The 20,006-nt window shown below is 40.8% G+C and overlaps 2 protein-coding genes across 7 annotated transcripts in view; both read right to left on the bottom strand.

The window, feature by feature from the left end:
• The window catches only part of fmnl3 (formin-like 3), a 39,380-nt gene extending 37,193 nt beyond the window's left edge, over positions 1-2,187 (bottom strand). For all 6 annotated transcript variants that reach the window (XM_028015771.1, XM_028015760.1, XM_028015751.1 and 3 more), the window contains exon 1: positions 1,612-2,187. In XM_028015771.1, coding sequence (XP_027871572.1) covers positions 1,612-1,725 — 114 coding nt within the window. In that variant the 5' untranslated portion in view covers positions 1,726-2,187. The remainder of the gene's footprint in view (positions 1-1,611) is intronic.
• Positions 2,188-2,723: 536 nt separating this feature from the next.
• Positions 2,724-18,370, bottom strand: esyt1a (extended synaptotagmin-like protein 1a). The gene is made up of 31 exons (XM_028018855.1): positions 17,573-18,370; positions 16,203-16,244; positions 15,340-15,474; positions 14,863-14,936; positions 14,585-14,657; positions 14,396-14,485; positions 14,253-14,308; positions 13,786-13,906; positions 13,515-13,691; positions 13,004-13,086; positions 12,753-12,801; positions 12,419-12,508; positions 12,229-12,324; positions 12,078-12,149; positions 11,267-11,353; positions 11,009-11,158; positions 10,561-10,743; positions 10,293-10,469; positions 10,120-10,202; positions 9,988-10,036; positions 8,714-8,803; positions 7,999-8,094; positions 7,812-7,883; positions 7,644-7,730; positions 7,391-7,537; positions 4,643-4,770; positions 4,385-4,480; positions 4,165-4,296; positions 3,985-4,090; positions 3,837-3,886; positions 2,724-3,688 (listed from the first exon to the last, which is right to left on the bottom strand). Exons 1-31 carry the CDS (start codon positions 17,906-17,908, stop codon positions 3,661-3,663), a joined length of 3,255 nt encoding a protein of 1,084 aa, XP_027874656.1. The 5' UTR covers positions 17,909-18,370; the 3' UTR covers positions 2,724-3,660.
• Between the last annotated feature and the right edge of the window lie 1,636 nt (positions 18,371-20,006).

Below are 20,006 nucleotides of genomic sequence, written 5' to 3'. Positions count from 1 at the left end.
AAACTTTTTTTTTTGTTTGTTTTTCTTGCAAAGACGCTGTGGTGGCACAGGGGTAAAGCACAACCCAAATATGGAGGCCTTAGCCCTCGATGCGGCCGTCACAGGTTCGAGTCCTGACCTGATGACCCTTGTCGCATGTCTTCCCTCTCTCATTATCCACTTTCCTGTTGAACCACTGTAAAATAAAGGTCGCTAGAACCAATAAAGTCTTTAAAAAATGAAAAAAAAAAAAGTTAAAGTGTCGTTGCTTTGTCAGTGAGTCAGGGGCAATTTATTGAAACGACCCAAAATGACGGATTTAACTGGCCCCTTCTGAACTCGGGGTTTCAGTTTGACTGCTTACTGGCTTCCAGGCAGACAATGATGCTTAAAGACGACAGTCATGCGAGGCAGCTTTAACTCTTGTGACACGAAACGCTTGAATAAATGACTTCAACCCACCTGTTTGAAGAGGAGTTAAAAAAGGGTTGCTTTTTCCCCGCACAAGATCAAAAAATAAAAAAGCAATAAATTAAGCTGTCAAATACTGTGATAAAAAATAAGCTTTTAACACCAAGACGGATATTCATTTCACTTTCACAATCTGAATTTCGAAAGCTGACTCAAGTTCAGAATTTTAAAAAACTAACAGAAAAGGCAAGGAGAAAAAAAATCCTGGCTGAACGTGGATGTTGTGGCTAAAAGCATCGGGGTTTCATCCCGAAAAAACTCCCACTGACCATTTCAAGTCCAAATATAAAAGTTGCAAGTGCAATTCCCACAGAACACTTCAGACAGAAATGTGTAGCCATACACAAAATTGCACCACACAAATTAGGAAACACAAAGCTGTGAGATAATAAGCTTTCAAACCTCACTTCTATAATGAGTAATAAAGATCAGATGAGTAAAAGCCGCGGACAGTGTTGTCTCTTTGGCCTAATGTGACTGTCCCAATCTGTCATCCTATGCTTCACAGTGTTGAAAAGTGATAGACGTGCCTTATGAGTGTGTGTGTGTGTGTGTGTGTGTGTGTGTTAATTATAAGAAAGCACTCAGAGGCAGCAGCAGCAGCAACCTGATGTGGAGTGAAGGAGGGAAAAGGGGAGGGGAGAAACTCCTCGGGTGTGGGAGTTTTGGGGGAATTCAGAAAATGTTGCTCTCAGATGCTTTGCCTGCCTTCAGCGAGAAAACTAAACCAAACAAAGGCCTTGATGTGCTCCATCCAGGATTCACAGTCATTTTTTTCCTCTGCTCGCAGTGTTGGAAATGTCCCTCAGCTGCTCCCAGCAGGCTGCAGTTGCCGTTTCAGCTACAAGGCTCCGTTTTCTGACTCTTTCGGGGAGACAAAAGAACCGCAGGAGAGGAAAAGGACGGGAAGGTGGGGGCAGCAGGCAAAAAGTGAGGGGCGGGACAGCACAAGTCTGTTCATTTAATGATGGGCCGTAAAGACGTCGACGCGTAAACACAAACACACTTTAAGCTCGTTAAGAAATCCGCAATGATTAACTTGTAAAGGATGCGCCACTCACACTGCGAGCGAGGAGTGGCTCAGCAGATATAGTCAAAATAATGACCAGGGAAGACCGTAAGATACAGAAAAATAAAGAGCCTGGGTTCATTCTGACTTACCAAAACGATGGCAAACTTCTCCTCCAGCTCGGTGGGGTCAGGCATGGGCACCTTCAGAGGCATGATGTGATGCTTCATCTCGGACTGGCCATCAACGCTCTCCACGTTACCCATTTTACCCTCCTGTCAACGTGAAACGTCCAAACTTCTCAGCTTTTTTTTCTCTTTTTCTTCTTCTTATCTCTCTGTTGGTGATAATCCACAGTGAGGCTAAATATTTCCCCCAAATTCTCCAGCTTCCTTTACGGCTTTCTCCACATAATCCACTTTTTTCGCGAGTAAAACTCGACTGACAACGCGGTAGTTTCCTATCACTGTCCCAATAAGTGCCATTTACCGTTAATCAAGCTAGCGATAAAAAAAAACACAATTCAAAACTTCCCACAGAAACGCAGCTTTCTTCTCCAAAGTGAAATATCAGATTCAACCGGCCAATCCATCACTCCAAAAAAAAGCAAATTCTTCCTCAAAGCCGTTGATAAAGTGTCCTTTACTGGCCGACAGTAAGTTTTTCAAGCTGCTCAACTTTTCTTGGCTACGCTGCGTTTCCATTCATTATTGTTGTGTGATCCTGATTAAGCTGTTCGCCGTCGCATCCACTCAGAGGGCTGGGTTTCTTGTTTCTCCCGCCCCCGCAGAGACTACTCTTGCTCCCATTGGCTAAAGAGGCGTCAGTCATTCGATCGCTTTCACATCTGTAGGCACTTGAAGCCCAGCCGTTGAAAGTGCCGCTGGATGTAGAAGTTAAAGGTCTACCAGCACTTCGCTGCCATCTTGTGGCCAAGCAGAAGTATGGCACGAAAACAAACCAAATATTTTTTTATTTAATTTCCTCATTACTTCGACATTTTTCTCGGTTTGTGAAAATGAAAGAAAACGGTACATGGTTTATATATATATATATATATCTATATATATATATCTATATATATATAGATATATATATATATTAAATGGTGTACCTAATTGTTTTAATCACCTAAAAGAAAATAAACATTCCCCACTGAGTGTGTAATTTAATTTTAGGACAAATGCATACAATTTGTTCCCTTTTAACAGTTTTATAAAATATGTTAATGTGTTCTGAGGTGGAAAAAAGAACAGAATGAATCTTTGATTCATGAGTGCAAACTTTAATCATCAAATTTGGCATATGAACTATGATATGTTCCAAGTATGCTAGCTGGAGCACAGCTATACAGTTCAGAAAGTACAATAATTTTCTTTCCTGCTCCACAAATTACCTTTTTGTGTCATTTATAAACAGTGGTGAACATTAGCATGGTCTTTTTTTGCGCAACTTGAAAAATTCTAGTTTCATTGAAAGCACTGATACGGCAAACACTTGCACACAAAGAAGCATTTGTTGCTGTAACACCAGCACTGTAAAGATTGGTCTTTCTAAAAGCACAGTGATTTAGACTCAGCTTACGGTATTGCACCTTTGTTTTAGGCAAGAACTTAAAGGTTTGTAATACTCTGCTTTAGAAAAGTCACACATAAAACATATAAAACTTCATCTTAAACACATAAACAGACAAATTGTGCACAGTTTTGGAATACTTAAGGCAATAATATAAACATACATAAACAAAGTAATATTTGGAATAACTTTAAGACTGTAAAATATAACATTTAAGGAACATTCTCCATTGTGTTGAAAATTGTAAATCATTGACAGTTTTACCACAGCATAAGGCATTTAAAAAATTAAAATAAATGCAAACATGCATGGGTGCATGTCCTAAAGCACATATACCACAGGTTTGTCATGCAACACGGTTGCAACTTTGTCAAATATCCAACTGGTGAAATTATCTGCTCATGCAGAAAAGATTCTGTAAATTTAATGGTTTGAGAATAATGAGATCTGTGTAATTTTTCTTCCAATAAATACTGATGGTTTGAGTTTCCATGAGGCACAATTTTCTTCTTTTTTGTTGCAGTGATGGTGTAATATTCCATTTAAGCTGAATTACAAATGCACAAATCACAGATCACAGAAGCAACACAAGGCTTATGTTAAGTAGTACCAGAAATTGGATTCTTCTATGTGCTTTCTGCTACTAGATCATACCTGAAAAAAAAACATAGAAAATGCAAGTTTATATTTCCAGATTAAGTGACTTTATGCAACATTTGTTAACTTAAATAATATATTATTAGTCATATGAATACATTTGTTATTGTGTTTAAATTATTAGTAAAACATCTCTCTTTTTTACCATTGTGTGACACCAGCCTTGAGATCAAGTTGGTCCAAATCCACCTGTAACTGAGGGGGGTGAAGCAAAAATAATCATGTTGGTAAAAGTAAAAAGAACCTAAAGTAATACCAAACTGCAGTTCTGATTGCGAGCTGCTCAAAAGTACCTTTCCAATGACCTCCTTCTCTCGGCTCATGAAGGAGCCGCTGTGCTTCACAGATAAATCTAGTCTTTTCTGCATGGACTCCTCCAGAGTAAAATCAAAGTCAAACCTGCAGAGTGACAGCGATAGAATGCAAATGTCACTTCTAGTTGTATCACCATTATTTTTTGCCATTTGTCTCACCTCTCATTGAACTCTGGGTTGAGGTCCCTCTTCTTGGTGGCAGTTCGTCTCTTGGTTGTGGCCTTCTTGTCAGGCAGCAGGACAAAAGAAATGTACGGGTCAGCACCGTCCTTGGAGCAGGCTGCCAGGGTTCTGCAGATGTACAGACATCCCATTCTTTTCTGCAACTAACTGTTCTGAAGGAGAAATCTGATAAAAAGTTATTAAAATGGTATAAAACCTGCAGGAGTGAACAATGATGAAAAGCCTGCTTTCGTCTGCAGAGTAGCCGATAGTGAGCTTCACTTGGCTGGCTGAGTTTCCATTATCCGCGACACTATAAACAAAAAGACACAAATCCAACATTTCTGCTAAGCATTTTTTAAGAAAGCAAACATGTTGTACATGTCATACAATCCTCTGTCTAAGTCATGAAAAATACCGTCTTTGCAAGCCAGGTTTGGGACAAGTATGAAGAGAAAAACTACGTTTGACGCACATGGAAAATCCACTTCTGTGCTTCAGATCAAGATGGGAAGGATCCCATCTGGGCATGAATTGCTCTACACCTCCATCTCCACCTGCTCCAGGTGTGGCGCGACACACTGCTAATTGGGTGTCCAATATCTGCAAAATTAGAAGAAGAAGAAAAAAAAATCAAGCTTCAAGTTTTGTTCAATTGAGTTTAATTTAAAAGACACTAACTGACAGACAATGTCACTCAAATGCACTTTACAATAAAAACAGGTCCAATTTGTATCCAATCATATGGAGTACAATTTAGCCTAAATCCAATCATATTAAGCTCCATTCACAAATACATTCCACTTTATTTAAATTTTGAAGATTTTATAGCTAGCTACACATAAAAAGAATTGGGCACTAGGGGACTTTCTAAGAAAAGAAAAACAAAGATAGCATATATACTTAATGGCAGGGATTCTGCGACGGGTAAATCTACAAACTACACCATGTTGCCAAAAGTATCCACTCACCTGCCTTCACACACATATGTTCTCGACAGACATCCCATTCTTAATCAATAAACAAGATGTTCTAAGATCAGTTGAGTTCTTCCACACCAAACTCGCTGATCTTTATGGAGCCAACTTTGTGCACTGTTGCACATTCATGTTGAAGCAGGTACCGGGACATCCCGCAACTATTCCAAAGCTGCCTGTTTCTATGCTGAGACATTCTAATTGATTTCACTTGATACAATGCAGTCAAGCAAGTGCTATTCTTCTTACAACTGCCAAACCCAGAATGGATTAAATCAGTGAGACTACTTCACGACAGCCCTATGTCCTTTGGTAGCGTGCTTTACATCATTACAACTTCTGTTGCTTTGAATTGCATTGGTGATATAAGTCTTGCTTCTAGCTACCAGGCCATGGAACCCCATTCCACAAAGCTCTCTAGACTAGTGTTTTTCAACCCTGGTCCTCAAGACACAGTGTCCTCCAAGTTAGGCATTGCCCTGCTTCAGTACACATGATTTAAATTGACAGCTGATTAACAGGGTTTTACTGATGGGGTGTGTTGAAGGAGGGGAACATCTAACATGCAGGTTGGTGTGGCTTGAGGACCAGAATTGGGAAAAACTGCTCTCGACGCTGTTTTTAAGCTAATCTGAAGGCCACATGATGCTTGGAGGTCTGTAGCTACAGACTCTGCAGAAGTTTGGAGAAGTCTGCACACTGTGTGCCTCAGTATCTTCTGACTCTACTCTTTTTACATAGACTATAACTTCATGACTGAACTGCTTTCCAATTGCTTCCCTTCCTTGCAACACCACAAACTAAGTGGAATGCTTAGTTTATATTTGAGAGCTATCTGTTCTTTGACAAATATATTTAGAAGCAGTCAACATAGATGCTGGGATTTATCCACCTGTGTCCCCTGAAGTGACTGAAATATTTGATTTCAATTATTTCCAGGGATGACTCAATACCTTTGACGGTAAGCTATATTTATAAAGGACATTAGTTGTAAAACATTAGCTATAAGGGGGAAAACAGGTAATCAGGCTCCAACGCATAGCTCTGTAATCACATTCATTACATTGGGGTATTTACAGAAAGACTGTTATTAGACAAATAATACACTACTGGTGCTACATCAAGAAGGGGCTAACCATGACAGACATAGCGAATACAAGAAGCATTTACCGTGGTACTCAAACAACTGCAGCTGAGTATAAACTGTGAATAAAAACAAAATTCAAAGTCATTTGCAACAGCTTTCCACTAGTTTGGACATCGGGGGTGGGGGGTCCAGTGTTGTGCTGAACCTAGTTCTACTTTCAAAAGTCACAGTTTGACATGAACTATAAAAACAAATCTGTGTTCAGTACCAAGAGTTCTTAAAGTGTGCAGTAATATTCACAAAATAATCCTCCATATTTTAGTTGAATTGTCACCTAAGGATATGTGTGGTCAATTAATATTGAATAATTGACTACAATAAATTCTCTGGATAGGGCCAATATTCTTAATGCAATTATGAAACAGAATTACAGTCATACCTTTCAGGTATGACTGTACAAAGTAAAAGGAAAGAGGAAGCATTCACATTCACACTAAGATAAACAAAATTGAAAATAAGAATAAGAGACTGTACTGTAAGGGGTACACATAGCCTGCTCAGATTGATAAGTATGTGCATTTATGGAGGGTAATAAAAAAAAAGAAGAAAGAAAATTGTACAAGATGTTCATCTGTCTATTTGAATAAAAAGCAGGACTTTTACAGGAAGTGAAAAGACAGGAATGTGCAAACAACAGTAGGGTTGTAAACATGTATTTAATTTTTGGGAGCACTGAGGGTTCTAACAACTGCTGGGACGAAGGTTAAGGGAAAACGCTCCTTTGTGCACGAAGGATGCAGCAGTCTGTCACTGAAGGAGCTCTTTGGTTTAAAATTGAGAGCTCATTGTACCTAAACAGGAACTTGAACCCTGAACTCTCCAATTTAATGTCTGGTGTTCTAACGCCTGAGTTCCTTTAGCTCTAAAAGTTTTTTAGCAAATGGTGTTCAGTTCTGGTTTCCCACATACAAACCACAGATAACACTGATTAGTTTCTCTGAGCAGAAAAGTGCAGGCATTGGCTGTTTTCTAAATTCTTAAATAATTAAATCAATTCACTCAAGTCTCTAAAATGTAACTAGCAGCCTGTTTAGTTGCTAATAGGTTGCACAGGTTGTTTTGAAGATCAGAGCAGTAAAGAAAGATGTTTCTGTGGTACCTTGAGAGTGACTCTCAGCAGTATCTGACTCTCTGGCAGTGCTCCATCCAGTTTGAACCATTGGTCCAGCACCAAGCCTGACTCTGACAGCACCTCCCTCAGAAGGACAGTCAGGGACCCAAGAGTCTGGCCCCAGCTGTGAGAAAGCTATAAAAAAAAAAAAAAGATAAAAGACATCAAACTTTGAATATATCTTTGTGAAACATCAGATTAGAAGCAAATACAGCCATGATTCAGTAGCATGTTCTCTCACCTTCACTGTGAGTGTTTCATCTCTCGGGTCACAAACCAAAAAGTGAAATGCCTCATCCCATCGAGGAGATGTGGATCTCTCGCAGACCTTTGAGAAGAACCAAAGGAAGCTTTTACAGCTTTCCACTGTGTTTGCTCTATACGGTTTGCTCAAACTAAATGTAACTACCTTGGTTTTGTATGAAACATTCTTAAGTGTAACCTCTACTCCAGCCTTTGGCTCTTTTCCATTTTTCTTCAACTGAAACCACACAAACGTTTTAAAGCGTTAAAGTAACTTGCAGCTGAATTCCGGAGTTTTATGCAATGCATCAACACTTCAACGAAGAACAAACCCCCTAGGGCTACAATCTCACCGGCAGGCCGTGGGCACGCTCCACGTACACAAACAACACAGCCGCAGATGGCACAACCTTGTTTTGGTATGACTGTTGGGACTGATACTGCAATACCTGCAAAGAAAGAAAAGGTATGCCACTGTGCAACACAAAATTAGTGGCTAAAGTTTGCTGCATACTGACTGTGAACAGAGGGACGTTGAGATCAAAAATCGATGCAAAGTACCCTAAAACAGAAGTTTGCTATTTCCTTTTATTAATATCCTGTAGATCTTTTGAAACAACCACACCATAAACTGAGCTCCTTCCTGTGGGTTAAGTGTTTTTCTTTGCAGTGAAAAAAAAAAAATCCTCTTCGGTTTGTGGTTGATATAGAGCTGGTGCAATGATAACCAAAATATAGTGCTTTTGTGCAGCGTGGTATTCACCCCCTTTGATGTCTTGCACTTTCTATTGGCTTTACAAATCAATTAAATAACAAATTGTGGCTTTTTGGGCAAATAAAATTGCAACAAAAATATTTAATGTCAAAGTGAAAACCACTTAAAAACATATAACATCAAATAAGTGACTGCATATGTATTTATCCCTCCAAGTCAGTATTTAGTAGATGTTCCTTTGAAAAGAGTTTGTGTGGATAGATCTCAATCAGACTGCCCATCTAGACACTGCAGTATTACTTCGTAAGGCATTGTATATCAAGAGAAAAAGAGATATTAAGTACATATCTTACCTGCTCCAGTCTCGGTAGGTCAGTCACTCTGGGCAGCCACTCCATCACCAGGTGAACTCGACCTGATTTTACATCATTAAGAGTGTACCACTAGAAAAACAATCAAACAAAGTTAATGTGGTATGACCAGAAGTGCATTGCAAAGTATTGATGCCCCCCTTTTTTGTCTCATAAGGTTTCTTGGAGATATTATGTGATGGACCAACGCAAAACAGTGTCTAATTGTAAAGAAAAAAGAGAAGCATACATAGCAGTGCTCGTCTAAAAACTGCATGGTGAGGGTTTGTTAAGATCAATTTTTAAGTCTTTCCACATATTGTAGATTTAGGTCTTCATTTTGACTGGGCCACTCTATCTATATGTGTTATAGATAAAATGTGGAATAGATAAAACCATAAAAATATGGTTTTATCTATTCCATTTCATTGTAGCTTTGCTTGAATGTTTCTACAGAAATAACCGCTGAAGATAGGCACCAGCCTCCCCATGACCCTGCATTAGTCAGCCAGTATAGACAATGGATGGCTGGATAAAAACCATGCATGCTATTCCTTCTAATTCCCAATCATATGCTACTTTGTGTCTGTCCTCCACAGATAAGAGTTTTCTATGTTGGCCAAAAAGCTACATCTTTGTCTCATTTGACTTGTGGAAGAGTCACTCCTTCAGACGCTCCTCCAGAAAAACTGTGGGCCTTCTGGCTTCTTAGATTAATGCTCCGCTTTTCAAGGCCTGTCATTTTAGGTGGATGGACACGTAGGTTTACAGTCTCGCCATATTTTTTCCTATTTCAGATGATACACTGCAAAGAGCTGTGTCAGATTTTCAAAACTTTTTTTAAGCTCTTCTTAAAATCTCTCTACAATATATCCCTGATCTGTCTGCAGTCAGTTTGTGATGATGCTTGTTCTCCAGTTTTCTTTAACAAACCACTTGAGGTCTGTTGGACAACATTTGCCAGCAAGGGCATTAATTGGTTACTTCTGGTTTGGTCAGTGGGTTTCAGAGTAAAAGAGGCTGAATACATATCCAGGCCAAACATTTCATGTATACAGTTTCTGTAAAACTTGTTAAAAACCATGCATGTTTATTTCTTTCTTTCACTTTATAATTGTGGGCTACCTTGTGTTGGTCTATCAGACAAAGTAAAATACATAAAAAATACTGAAGCTTGTGACTGTTATAAAACAGTCAAATAGACTACAATTATTTTAAAGTAAACTGTAGATATAGATGATAACATGGGTTAAATCTATCAGATTAATTTCACACACCGTATCAATGAACTGGGCGCTTATGATGTCTCTTAGGTTAAGCTTGAACCTGCAAACACAACATTCAATCAAAAGTTTACTCTCCATTTCCATACGTTTAGTTAAAACTAATAAATAAAAGCAACAGTTTACCGTCCAAGGAAGTCATCCTGATCAATGTCCTTATCAAACAGCTCAAACTGGACCTCTTGACCTGGAAGTTGGGTCAAAATCACCTACACACACAAAAATGACACTTAGAGCATTATGATTTTATTAAATCAACAAAATAACAGATTTTTGTAGCAAAATTTAAAAAAGAAAACCTCATAAAGTTCATTCCAGACAGGATTGAGATTCTCTTTGATGGTGTGGCTGCGGAAAGTTATACCAGCGACACGAATCTTGACGTAGGGGTCACTCTTTCCTTTCACCATGCCCCCCATGAAGTTGTCCTTGGCTATCAGGTTTTGGGCCTCCACCAGATGGATTCGCAACACTCCCTGAATGCATCAGAGCAACAACAGGCACTGTTACACTAGTCTGTGAGTGCACTCCACTTACCCTCATCTTGAGATAATGGTTTCTGTTTACCTCGGTTGCAAACTCTGGGTCAGGGCTAGTGTACTGTGGTCGCGATGGCTGAGGTTTAGTTAACCCGCCGGACCCTGCAGAGTTCTGGTTTGATGCGACGTCTCCCTGACCCAATCCGGATCCTGAGCCTGAAGGGAGTGGAGACGGAGTTGTGGGAGAGGCGTCATCACTTAGCCACAAAATCTATCAGGGAATAGAGAGAGGGTTGGTTGAGCAAAATAATCAAATAAAAAAAACAGGAACAAAGCGGGTTTGTTAGTGCATATTCAATTAAATCAAGTCCCTGTTTTTTTCTACTTAATCTAGGGCATAATCATGTGTTTATGTCCAAATTGGATTTCTTTTCTGCCTATAAAAGATGGTTAATTTGATATTTTCAACCAGTTTGGTTTTGGTCTTCCTGTTACATTTTTTTTGTGCACAGGCAGAAAACAGGAGAAATACAAACCCTCAGCACAATTTTGGCATAGAGGCGGCTGCCTGAACCCGAATTTTCCAGTTGGAACCACTGGTCCAAGGTGAGCTCATTGCTTTCCAGGAGGCGGTTCAGAGGAATTGTCAAGCTGCCCAAGGACAACGCGCGGTCATCGTCCTTCACCTAAAACATATTACCAGAGGACAATTTATCAGAGTTTAAAGGAAAAGAGTGCAGTTAATAGATCAGAGGAAGCAAGAAATGCACTGCATATATGTAAAAAGGACTTACCTGGATGTCAATATCTTGTTTGCGAGGATCCTGAATGAAGAAAGTGAAAGCATCCTCCCAAACAGGGCTGATAGTCCCGTAGCAGGTCTGCAGTGGCGTGAAGCGGACATCCATTAAGCTCAAAATTTGATCCAATGTGCTAACAACGGTTACAATGCATCACAAAAGCATTCTTCTCACACATTTTCCATATTTTGTCACATTACCACCACAAATTTAGGATTTGCTTGAATAGACCAGCACAAAATAGTGCAGAATTGTGAGGCTTTTAAAATAAAAAAAAATTAAAAAATGGTGCTGTGCTTCTGTATTCAGCCCCATTGAATTAATCATTTGTGGAAACAAGAGGTCTGGGTTTTGACTGGGCCATTCCAATACATGACATTGCTTTAATTCACTCCATTGTAGAGCTGGCTGTCTGTTTATGGTAGTCGTCCAGCTGGACACTGAACGTCCCCCTCTGCATCCAGTCTCTTGAAGTTTTTAACAGGTTTTCTTCCAGGATTTTCCCACATTTAAGTTTCCTGTCCATGTGGAAAAACGTCCCCACAGCATGATGCTGCCATGACTACTTTGTTTTAAAACTGGTGTAGACTCTTCAAGGTTATGTGACGTGTCAGTTTCTATCAAACAATTTGCAGACCATACAGGATTTTCCTTCCACTTCACAACTGTGCAATATTTTCTGCTGGTCTTTCACACAAATTCACATATAAAACATTTTGAAATAAGTTGTAATGTGACAAAATGTGAGGAAGATTAATTGATATAAAACCATTTTAAAGATGCTGTATTTTAAAAAAATGTTTACCTTGCTCTCTTTAGTTGTGTCCTGAACAGAAATCTGCACCATTGGGCTTGGATCCTTGTTGCCTTTCCTCATCTGCAACATTTTAAACAAATCAGATTCAGCGATTCAAAGTTTCGCCTCACGGCAAGACGTAGTGATAACGATGGCTCACAGGCAGCTCGTACGCCTGGTCAAGATAGATGGCAAGGATGGCAGCAGACGGGGGATCAGCTGTCTTTGCTGTTAAGTTCTGGTTCTTCTGAATAACCTGGTAAAAACAAAAAGCAGAAAAATTTTACGATATTTTATAAACTCAGTTTCTATATATGGAAAAATATATATGCAGTGCAGTGTGGCTTCACCTCGCTCAGTCTGTCAGCAGATGACAGCAGAGAGAGCCACTCCAGCCGCAGGTGAACGCTGCCAGAACCGACGTCCCTCAGATTGAACCACTGCAGGAAAGAGTCAGAAGGCTCATTAAACACACATTTCTCTCAAGAGGCTGATTCGGGTGTTTTCTACATCCTGCAAAAAGCCCGCAGGTTGTGAGATCACAAGGAGGCACATGGTGTCTCCATGGTGTCACAGTGTCACAAGATTACTGCAGTCTGACTCAGATATTTTGTTTCAGAGCAAGACAAAGCTAATAACTGTATACTTAGATACTGCTTCATTTCTAAAAGCACAAATACTTACATCATCCACGATTCTGGCCTTTCTCACAATATCCAGATCAACCTTGGCCCTAGAAGAAAGATGCAAGAAAAATAATATAAACAGAAAATCAATACATCTTTAAAATATAAAAAAGAGTAAAAAAAAAAAAAAAAGAGTATCAGCTCATGTTTTTAAGAGAAGCATGGACTAAAATAGCAAAAAGCAGTTATGGAAGTGACATGAGAAGCACACCAAAACAGAGTGAGGATGAGTGAGAATGAGTGAGCTACCTCCCCAGGAAGTCATCCTGGTCTGGGTCTTTGTCAAACACTTCCACTTCCAACTCCTGACCAGGTACTTCATGGACAATAACCTGATGCACACACACATTCGCACACACCGAAGGACAAACACCAAACCAATAAAGACATAAATATAGATAAAGCAGCAAATGGCATAAAACACAAGCAATGCAAACAGAATCACAATGGTAAAGAACACTTCACTGCTGTGCCTAAACAGCTGAATAATTCAGGACATAGATTTCAGAACGTGTCCCTGAGCAAGTAGCTTCTTATCTCAAAAACAGCCGCTTCCTGTTGCCAAAGAACACAATTAAAATCTTCACAGAGCTGTTTGCGGCAACAGCAGCGCACTGACTATAAGAGACTTAAGTTAAATCCTAACAAAGCAGAGACATTAACAAGGTGTGCGCCATCACACACCTTGTTTGTATGCAAGAGCTGTAGATCTTTTGTCGTGGATTTTTTTTAAGGTGAGTTCCGGTCGCATTTGCTTTACCTCATACATTTCCCTCCACTGCGGGTTCAGGTTGCTGTCCACATGGTGTGAGGTGAAGATCTGGGTTCCTACACGCAGCACGGCGTACGGATCCGACTTCCCGTCAATCAGCCCCTTGATGACAGTGTCCTTGGCTGTGAGGTCCTCGGCTTCCAGCAGGTGGATACGAACAACTCCCTAATGGGAACATGTGCACACGGAAACAAAATTACACAAGTATAGTTACTGTGGTTTCACATATCTGGAGAAACCCACTATATGAGAGATTTACCCTTGGCAGAGGGGAGCGAAGCTGCGCCACATGCAGGTCAGCCACTAGGGGGATAGTGAGGCGGTTGGGGAGAACCAGGTGGGAAGCTATTGCATCCATGATCATTGTGTCTGACATGGCACTGCAAATGAATAATATTGGGCAATATTACCAATAGTACCCAAGTGACCATTTGAATAATTTGCCAGTTAGTTTTCTTATATTTTAGGTATATTTTTATATTTGGCTGTGCAAACCGACACATTATGTTACATATTTATGGACACGGTGTAAAAACAGACACTAAATGACTTTATTAGCACATTAGCTATTCTGTTCCTGTACACTTAAGCTCTTTTGTTAATCTCCGATTTTCTACTGGACGCATAGTAAGCAAATTCATTTCTGACGTTTCTGTTTGTTGCAGTAAATGCCCAACTCAGATGGATAAAAACAGAGAAAGCGAAGAACGAGTCTTAAAAACTCACTTGAGACCAGGGATATCCAACAGATTTGTAAGTCCGGTCCAGTTGATGTCCAGCTTCTACAAATAGCAGGCGAACGAGAACAGTGGTTTTAAGAAATGTCTTACTAAGACAGGAGAGCGGGGCAAACGGCGAAAAACACTCACAGGCCTGCGAATAAAGAACATCGTAATAGCTCCGACCAGAGGCACGTCTCCAATCAGGGGCTCCAGGATCACACGCAGCTTTCCATGGAGCTACAAGAGAAAACACAGCTGAAAACTGACTTTTAAATCTAATGATAATTTTCAATTTTTGCAAAACAAAACAACAACAAAAAAGACTTCCCACTGTACCTGCACTCCCTTCACACCGGCTTTGCAGAAATACTTCTTAATTTCGACATTTATTTCCACATCACCGGCGTAGCTATAAAGAGGAGGCAAATGTAAAGATAAATGTTTAACTAAGGGGAAGCAGCTCGCAGGTGTTATGACAGAGCTGTTATTTTTGTGGTGAGTACACAGATCTGCTGTTACAAACAAACAGACTTCTTGGTGTTGCAATTCAAGGAGGTTTTAGTCTCTGGAGCTGTGCTTAAAAGGACAGATTAAGGAACATTGTGGTGGGTTACCTGAGGTACAAATCCAACATAACTTGTCTTTTATCGTGCTCTGTGTGAGCCTTCACACCAACCAGCTTCAGAGCCTGTCAAACACAAAGACAGCCTTCAATTAAAGCAAACTGAAAAGCTTCTACAGAGCGACACAGAACCTTAGATAACTTCATTAGCTGTGAGTTATTTAACTTTTATGCGTTGGGCATATTTATAAGAAAATAAACCCTTAGGCTTCATACAGTTTTGATGCCCTACCCACATAAGTACTTTAAATGAATGCACTTACAACACAGCTAGCAACTCATCCATGCCAGTGTAAAAAGGATTGTTTCCAAACAACCTTTTAAAAAGTTCCTACAAAAATCGACTGTAAAAATATGGAATAAGCTTGCAAGCTACATTATTAGACTATCTCACATGCTGCACAAACTAGGCAGAGCCTTTGATGCAAATTAATAAAAAGCTCCCATACAATCTGTCCCATGAACACACCTTCTCTCCCAGGTTGACCTTAGTGAAGTTGAGGGTCTGCAGATGGATGCTGGAAGCTCGGATGGCAGGAGCGATGGTTTCTACCAGCAGCTTCTCCAGATACTGGCCAACAAAGGGCCAGGCCTGCTGCAGGATCTGCGCAACAGAGCATACGGCCGTTCATCACACCTCCAGCGCTCATCCAATCAATGCAAAGAGAATATTCCATATTATAATCAAACATGCTTTATTTGCATCAGTTTTTGTATGCTAAAATTATATGCTTTGCATGCGTTAAATCCTCGCGGTAGGACATCGCACTAATTATGTATAAGCTGTCAACTCCAATAACAGCTACGTGGCAGCATATCTACAAGTGCAAATGATCTCTTGGCTGACACATCTGGAAGCCTGGAGTGGTTAAGCAGGCTGGCTGAGAAATAAGTCCCAACATCTGTCTGTCCTACAAGCAGGTCGTCTGTCGCAGACTTCATTACAATTTCCCCTCAAGATCACCGCTCCCCGTTATTAGTATTCATACTCATGCTCGCCCTGTGCTGCTGCGAAGTGACTGCACTGACAGAGACAAAGAAGTTCTGCAATATGATCTGAAATGCTTTCCTCTTAATTACATGAGCGGATAATCCTCGTCGGACACTGGGGATGCACCAGCAGACAGCTTAGAGTCCACTTGTGCATGCTTTACCTCATTAATAATAGCCCTTAATGCTGCTGTTGTGGGAAGTTACTCAACTGAATCAGAGTTCCCTCCAACGCCAGATGGAGCGGAGCAGCCCAAAGTCATACAGATAGTTCTGTGTTTAACAGGTGGAAAGTACACAACTGCCTACAGGCGAAACAGACAAAGGAGAGAGGGAGCATACCTTATTCAGCCACTCCACTTTTTCCACATCTGGAAAACTGACCTGTGGATGAAAAGCAATAGAAACTGAGTAAAATACACGGAGTTGTATTACATACATTTAGTTATACTACAGACAAAGATTTCAATGTGCTTTAGAATGACTTTTATCTGATGATGACATCTTCAAAAGGCTTCACAATCTGAAAGTGCGGCATGGATTTATATTCACCAACGTCTCCTTGGTCAATAGGTTACAGCTTTAGAGATGTCTTTGGGAGAATCCTCCAAGTTTAGTCCATTTACAGAATGAACTGTTGCCAATTCATCAAGGCAAAGTACTGGATGCAGAGCATTTGCAAACCACAAATACCCACTTGAACCAACTTGATTTAGGCCTGGACTTTAACTAGAGAATTGTAAAACACAAATATGCTTTGATCTATGCAATTTCATTGTAGCTGGCGATATTTTTAGGGTCGCAGTCTAGCTGGAAGATGAACCTCCAGCCCAGCATCAAGTATTTTGCAGACTCTAACAGATTTTCTTCCAGTGTTGTCCTGCTTTTGGCTTCATCCATTGACTCTGATCAATTTCCATGCAGTAGAAAAGCCTACCCACGGCATGGTGCTGCCACCACCGTGTTTCACTGTGGGGGGAGTCATGTGTGCAGGATGATGTACAGCATTAATTATAAAAAAAAACCCATAAATTATTTTCTTCAAAACATGTACTCTCTTTTGTCTAGTGAAATATGAAATATATTAAAATTTGTTATTGTAGAGTTCATTGACTGCTGGGGGAAAAAGCAACTGTTTATCTGCCTGATTTTAACATTAAGAGTGAATTACGCAAAGTGATTCAACTGATGTATCAGTTTCCCTTTGCATACATTTACTTTAAACAGACATATCTGTAGTAGAAAAATGGTTTTAAACACGTTAAGCTAAGCTGAGAGCTTCTCAGGAAACCAACTGACCACAGATATCTTATATCTTATAAGATCTATGCTGACAGCGTCCTCACAAACACCAGCACACACACACACACCCACATGCACGCACACCCCTTACGCTGCTTATTCCACAATTTTGCCAGATATGGAGGTCCTGATCACTGCCTAGCTCGTTCAGTTTTTGGAGCACAAAATGATCACAAGCTGGTGCACAGAGGGAGAAAAAAATATATAGGCCTATATATAAAAACTCTACAGAAAATCTACCTCTGAATATCTAAAATATGGGGAAATGACGTGTGTAAAAATGTGGTTTTTATATATGTGATCATGGCGAATTAAAGGCATAAAACGGTAATAAACGGTGAAGGTCAGATCCAGCTGCAGATTAACTTCCCATGCGGAGTTGAAAGCTGCAGAGGAGGATTCCCCCTTACCCAGGGAGGCAGATCCCTCCGGGCTCTGAACAGCGTCTGAGTGCTGAACTCCATCTCGTTCTCCAGGAGGTACATGGAAGACTTGAGCCTCATCTCCTTCTCCTGCCGACCGTGTTTGTATCCCATGTAGATCATCAGCCCGAGCAGCACCAGGCTTATGCTGAAGCCGTAATATCCGGCCAGGTAAACCGGTAGGAGAGCAGCGAGGCATTTCCCAAACGACCACAGCACGCTGACTGCTCCCTCACCGGGGGGGCGGCTCGGTGAGGCCGGGGCTGCTGGTGCTGTCCGAGCCGTGTCCCCGCTCATGTCCGGGTCTCCGTCTGCGGTGTGCATGTTGCTGAGATCCGGATGGCTTCACCGTCAGCTCTCTAGGTCTGGCCTCTCTTCTTACCTTCCCCGCAGAGAGGCGAGCCCCGGCGCACAGCGACGCAGTTTAATCACAGGAACCATAGAGACCAAAAAAAAAAAAAAAGTGTTTCTATTCGACTCGGTTCCGCAGGGCTCTGTCGTGAACCGCTCCGCGTCTGATCCGTTTGAGTTGCTCTGGAGGAGCAGGACAAGCGGAGACTGAGACCCGAGAGGGCGGGCTCAGCTTCAAGCCCTGCATCAGATCAAGCACAAAACTCAGACCCTGGTATTAACTTGTAGCGTCATGTGCTGCTGGCGGGCGGAGCGTACACGCAGAAACACACACACAAAAAAGAAAGGTATATTGCATCTGGAGATGAACCTGAGAGCAACTGGGTTATGATCATTTAACCACCGAGTCCAAAACAGGACTTCCTCCAACTCCATCCAGCAAATAACCCGTTATCTTTTAACACAGCCTGTCAGTCACAGGATAAATCCTCCAGTGTGCGCAGGCGCAGGCGCTCATGTCCACTGCAGCAACTTTACAGCAGCAGTAACAGGTTCATGTATGGATACAAACATGAATCTCGGATGAATTCATGACATACAAATAGATGTGATTCAGTTATTTCTGGTGGTCTTTAGCGATCATGGCAGCTGACCGCTGATCGCATAATCAAATCCCAACATCCACTTCAACAGAAATGTAGAATAGCCTATGTCATAAGATCAAAGGGAACAGAAACATTATGGCACGACCTACGCAATCAATGGGAAAACCGTTAACAGTCACTGACCCACTGGAATGAAGCATATTCATAAAACGTTGAGTGGAAGGAAAAAATAGGTTAGAGGGAAGGGCACAAGAAAAAGGGAAGAAGCGTGTTACCCGTGATAAGTCTTCACTAAAACTAAAATAAATTTCTTATGTAAATAATGAATCTGGAAAAAGAATAAAAAGAGACATGATCCAAGTTGTATGAAGTCCAATGTGAAGTTTCTACTGTTGGTGATGATTTTAGGAGCCATGCCATCTGCTGGTGTTGCTCAGCTGTGTTTCATCAAGTCAAGTCAATAGCAGCGATCTACCAGAGAACCTCAGAGGACTTCATGCTTTCCTTTGTTGACAGGCTTTCATGCTAATTACATTTTCCAGTGGGAGTTGGGACTTTAGCGTTGCCAAACAATTAACAGCATGGTGTAAATATCTTGTGACCAAAACTATATGAAAGCAGCCCTGTGCTAATTGTAATATCATGTCTGTAGAATGATCAAAATGTGTGCTTCGTTCACCTTTTCCAAGAGTTCCACTTTGAGTGAATTTCTGAATTCGTAATAACAATGTAAGGTCAGAACTACAACAAGAACAACAGAATTAACCCAAATCTTGTCTTTTACTGATGCCCTGGCAATAAAAGGGTTAATGACCATGCTAAGTCTGCGCCTGATTAGCCTCTAAACTAGCCTAACCTAATCCCATTGAGGATCTAAGGAGCATTGCCAAGAGGAAGATGAGAGACTGATGAGCTGAAGGTCATAATCTGGATTTCTTTAACAACTGAGAAGTGCCACAGGCTGGTTACGTCAATGCCTGACTGGAAAATCCATTTTTTATGAGACTTATGTAGTGTTTCGATCTTCTAAACGGATCATTATTTTTTTAAAATAAGCCATAGCCACCGAAGTTAATAGAAACAAACACTTGAAATATAACAGTCTGTGTGTAATGAAGCTGTATAATGACTATTTTTTAAAAACTAAATCACTGATATAAACTACCTTTTTCCATTATTCTCCAGATTGCAGCGATGCAGCAGTATCGCTGTGCTGCACACAGATCAATATTGCTCTTGTTGTATCCAAGCAGCAGCTGAGCCACCATCCAGGGTATCACAGAGACAGTGTCTCCACAAAAAGGGGACAAAATGAGAAACTGACATTTGCATGAGTTATTACACTGTTGCCTCTCCACACGGCTCTCATTTGCAGCGTCTCTTCATTCCAACAAAACAGACCTGGTTTAAAATAGCTCCGGTGTTTCCTGGTAACAGTTGTCTGTATTTGCTCTGAGGGTGAAGCC

This window comes from Xiphophorus couchianus, chromosome 1 (genome assembly GCF_001444195.1).
Source record: "Xiphophorus couchianus chromosome 1, X_couchianus-1.0, whole genome shotgun sequence".
Taxonomy (NCBI): domain Eukaryota; kingdom Metazoa; phylum Chordata; class Actinopteri; order Cyprinodontiformes; family Poeciliidae; genus Xiphophorus; species Xiphophorus couchianus.
Note: the sequence above shows the minus strand (reverse complement) of the source record. Positions and strands in the feature narration are given on the sequence as shown.

Coding starts and splice junctions, on each gene's coding strand:
- esyt1a (XM_028018855.1), bottom strand. CDS start 17,908: ATGCACACCGCAGACGGAGACCCGGACATGAGCGGGGACACGGCTCGG. Junction 14,658..14,862: donor ATGTTGGATTTGTACCTCAG/GTAACCCACCAC, acceptor TCCTCTTTATAG/CTACGCCGGTGATGTGGAAA. Junction 4,771..7,390: donor TGCTGAGAGTCACTCTCAAG/GTACCACAGAAA, acceptor CTAATTTTGCAG/ATATTGGACACCCAATTAGC.